The sequence below is a fragment of the Argentina silus genome (genome assembly GCF_951799395.1).
Source record: "Argentina silus genome assembly, chromosome: 11".
Lineage (NCBI taxonomy): Eukaryota > Metazoa > Chordata > Actinopteri > Argentiniformes > Argentinidae > Argentina > Argentina silus.
In genome coordinates, this window is record NC_139665.1 from 9097890 (window position 1) to 9101921 (window position 4032).

General features: G+C 46.7%; 1 protein-coding gene across 1 annotated transcript in view; it reads left to right on the forward strand.

The window, feature by feature from the left end:
* smad3a (SMAD family member 3a) overlaps positions 1–2308 on the forward strand; it is a gene marked incomplete at its 5' end in the record, with an annotated part of 23308 nt that extends 21000 nt beyond the window's left edge. Inside the window, one exon of the mRNA XM_083680373.1 lies at positions 1973–2308. Within this exon, the coding sequence (XP_083536499.1) occupies positions 1973–2096 (124 nt within the window). The 3' untranslated portion in view covers positions 2097–2308. The remainder of the gene's footprint in view (positions 1–1972) is intronic.
* Between the last annotated feature and the right edge of the window lie 1724 nt (positions 2309–4032).

Sequence of the window (4032 nt, forward strand, 5' to 3'; positions counted from 1 at the left end):
CCCCTTCATTGAAACTCAATGGTGCCTGCAAGGGTCATCCAAACACTGAACCAGGACTACACTGTAAACACCTTCACCTTGGACAGGTTTACAAAAACATTCTAGACCTCCCCCACCTCCTCCGTCTCCCCGTTTCACCAGACACTTGAGACGCTTTCAAGTACTCATTTTGTCCACCTGGACGTGCGAGACAAATAAGCGTTCAACACCTCTCCTCTCCTCTCCTGTCTTCTCTTCACCTTCCACTTCTCCTTTCCACTCCGCTACCTTTCCTTCATGCGTCGGAAATCCCATAGACTTCGCGGAAAGGAAACCTTTTCAAAGTATTGCATGAAATACACTTTGACCCACTTAAATAAATGAAACTGTAATTGAACGACAATGAAAAATAAAAAGGCATCAGATCGAAGAGGAATGTTAAGACAGTTTATTAAACCGGTAGATACTGCACTCGTACAGGTTTTCAGATAATCGGGGAGGCTTTGTGGCCTTGACCGAAGTCGGCTGGATGAAGTTCGGAGGGAGATCTTCTATACATGACAAAATGTATCTCAATGCTTATTACAAACCTGTACTGTTAGCTGGTTAAGGCAGCTAGCTCGAAAAAGCATCTGTTAGACAAACTACGAGTCGATAAGGATGAAAATATGAACTTTAACTCTCAATAGACTATTTTGTCAGCTATCACCGGTTGATGTGGTTTATTTCATATCACCCAAATATCGAGTCATGTTGCCAAATATGCCAAATGTTTGACTGATTGAGCAGAGGCTTTCTTATGAGTGGATGAGAGTGGGAAACGATTGGGTCATCCTCAGCTGAAAATCAAACACTTGCATGGCTGAACTCATTGGCGCGTATTGACACTTTAGCAAGGTGACACAACATCAAATATCACACGCCATTTAGCTGACGCTTTTATCCAAAGCGACTTACATTGCAGTGAGTGCAGACGTTTTTCGGTATATCTGGTCTCAGCGGGAATCAAACCCACAACCTAAGCGTTGTTAGCGCCATGCTCTACCAACTGAGCCACAGAGGACCACAGTTCAACAAGCGCACACTCCTTCTCACTTCGACCCCTGTGGTTATTCATACAGCACATTTATAGACCATTGTTAGCCATTGAAAAAGTGGGCAGCCTGTGTGGTTTCCCCAAAAAGAGAAAGCTCAGCTCAGTGAGGGAGAGAGAAGTTGTGTAAGCGGGAAGGAATGCAGTAGAGACTGTGTGTGTGTGTGTGTGTGTGTGTGTGTGTGTGTGTGTGTGTGTGTGTGTGTGTGTGTGTGTGTGTGTTTGGCAGCTGGAGTGTGGGCTGCTGTAGTCCTGTCCCAGTGTGGGACGACGTGTGCTGGCCTCACTCCCCTCGACTCAGCCCTGGCCTACACTCAGCCCTGGCCTAAACTCAGCCCTGGCCTACACTCAGCCCTGGCCTACACTCAGCCCTGGCCTAAACTCAGCCCTGGCCAAAACTCAGCCCTGGCCTACACTCAGCCCTGGCCTAAACTCAGCCCTGGCCTACACTCAGCCCTGGCCTACACTCAGCCCTGGCCTACACTCAGCCCTGGCCTAAACTCAGCCCTGGCCTAGACTCAGCCCTGGCCTAGACTCAGCCCTGGCCTAGACTCAGCCCTGGCCTGCCACTCCAGTCTGTCTGCTCGGTAGGGCCTCCCTCACATTGACAGAGAGATTTGAAGAGGTCTATCTCCAGTGATTATTGGTATTTGGTGTAGAATTGTCAGACCTCCCTTTGAACTTGAACTTGAGCTTATTGTCAAAATGAAATTGTCAAAATTAACTAAAGAAGAACTCGTCCCAGAGTCATCCACTATGTATAGTGAAAGGTATTCAAAACCAACGTCTACACACTAAATGTGGGAACATTTACAAGGAAAGACTAATCTTTTTGCTGCAGTGAATTGAACTTTCTCTCTCTCTCTCTCTCTCTCTCCTCTCTCCTCCTTGTCTCTCCAGGCGACAGACAGTGACTAGCACCCCCTGCTGGATAGAGCTGCACCTCAACGGCCCTCTACAGTGGCTGGACAAGGTGCTCACGCAAATGGGTTCCCCCAGCATCCGCTGCTCGAGCGTGTCGTAGGGAAACCCTTCCCCTCTACCACATCTCCATCGGGGAAACTCTACAACATCAACCCTACAAGCTATCCAGTCACACCACCAGTGAATGAATACACAGACTACGAACCCACAGACAGTCATCAAAAACTGATAAAGAGGGGCTCAGCAAGCATTAAAAGAAGTGGAGTCTTTCAGCCAAGAGAGTCAAGTCAAGTCATCCCTCTCCATCTGCTACCTATCTTACTACCCCTCTCCTCACCAAGTATTGGTAGCACTTTTTATATATATATATATATGTGTGTGTGTGTGTATATATATATATATATATATACACACACATGTTTGTGGCGAAAGGGGACAAGTGCATTAAAACAGTACAGTGTTAGTATTGTCTCCAAGTGTCCATATCAATTGTCCGTGTCCATTCTGTCTTTTTGAACGTGTTCAAAATGTTGGCATCTATTGTCGTTGCCAAAGCCGTCGTCGCATGCGAGCACGTAGGAATTCTGTTTTTGTAATCGTGAGGTTCCTCCCATTTCTCTACCGTTGTCGCTATCCTCGTCGAGCTGTACATACGTTATGTAGACGTACGAGATGCTTAGTCGAGCAGATCGGATTGTTTTTTGTATAATATACAAAAAGGACATGAAGTTGAACACGTTGCATTCGGCGTTTGTTGCTATGTATAGGCATTTCTTTTCGGTCCTATTTTGAGTCATTTTTAACTCAGTTGTATCAAAGCCCCCATGGAGGACCACCGGGGGTTGGACATGTGTGGATTTGTCGAAACGAAAGCTCCTTTGCCACTTCTGAGCGGTGCGCAAAGGCGTGTCTTGTGAGACGTGTCTTGTAAAAAGTCACCTTTTGTAGTTTTGTATGATGTTATTGTCAGTGTGAAGAACCCTGTGATGCCTGCAGACACCCATGCAGAGATGCGGAGAGTTGACAAAGCAAAGGATCAGTGGAGCTTCAGTCAAACCGTACCAAACCTTCCCTCTCCACTCGTATTCTTGTTGTCACTTGGCCGCGAAACTGTTGCAACCGTTGTAGTTGTGGAGCTACGAGTTTGTTAGCTGAACATGTGACCATGTGTGGCTTGGCTGGACGACATTAGCCAGTCACGGGAGTTGGGTAAAGGAAACACATGCTGGTCTGGAGCTAGGCTAATGAAATAGTGCCTTAGCACACGGTCCAGGGGAGGCTGGTGGAGGCAGAAAACGGGGGACAACCTCTAGGTAATGCATGTAATGCAATGGAGGCTGGTGGAAGTAGAAATCAGAGGACTGGCTCATTGTAATGCATGGAATGAAATGAGGAACCATTCCCTATTCCATTCCATGCATTACAATGAGGCCGTCCTCCGATGTCTGCCTCTGCCGGCCTCCACTCGATGTAGTCTCTCATCTGAGACGTTACGCTAGTACCCTGGCCGGGTTTCTATTGTCCTTACAGTTTTCCTGTCAGTCCGTTAGTGTACTAATCAGTCTTTTTGGCAGCGGGCCAAATCCACTGTCCATTCTCCCGCTTTCTGCGAGGCGATTGGGGCGGAGGGATTTGAACCGGTGGCCATATGTCCTCTCTCTGACTCGAGACGTCTAAACTGGGACTTCTTTATCCATCACCGAGTCACCGTAGAAGAGATGACACCCCTCCCCCCACACACACACACACACACACTTTAAACAAGAGAGAACTTTTATGAACTGTTTTATGTGATGTTCATGATTTGTGAGGCATCCCTGTAGAAGGCCTTATAAAGGGTTAATGAAGGCCTTATCAAGCCTTAAAAAGTTATACTTCATTGAAAGTGGGACCAAAAGGACATATATACGTATAATGATGTACCGTATATGTATGGTTCTGGTGTGGGAGATGCAGCACCAGTTGTCCCTTTCAAAACTGTAATATACTGTCGTTAGAATACCGTATATTATACTGACAGATTGCCATGTACACAT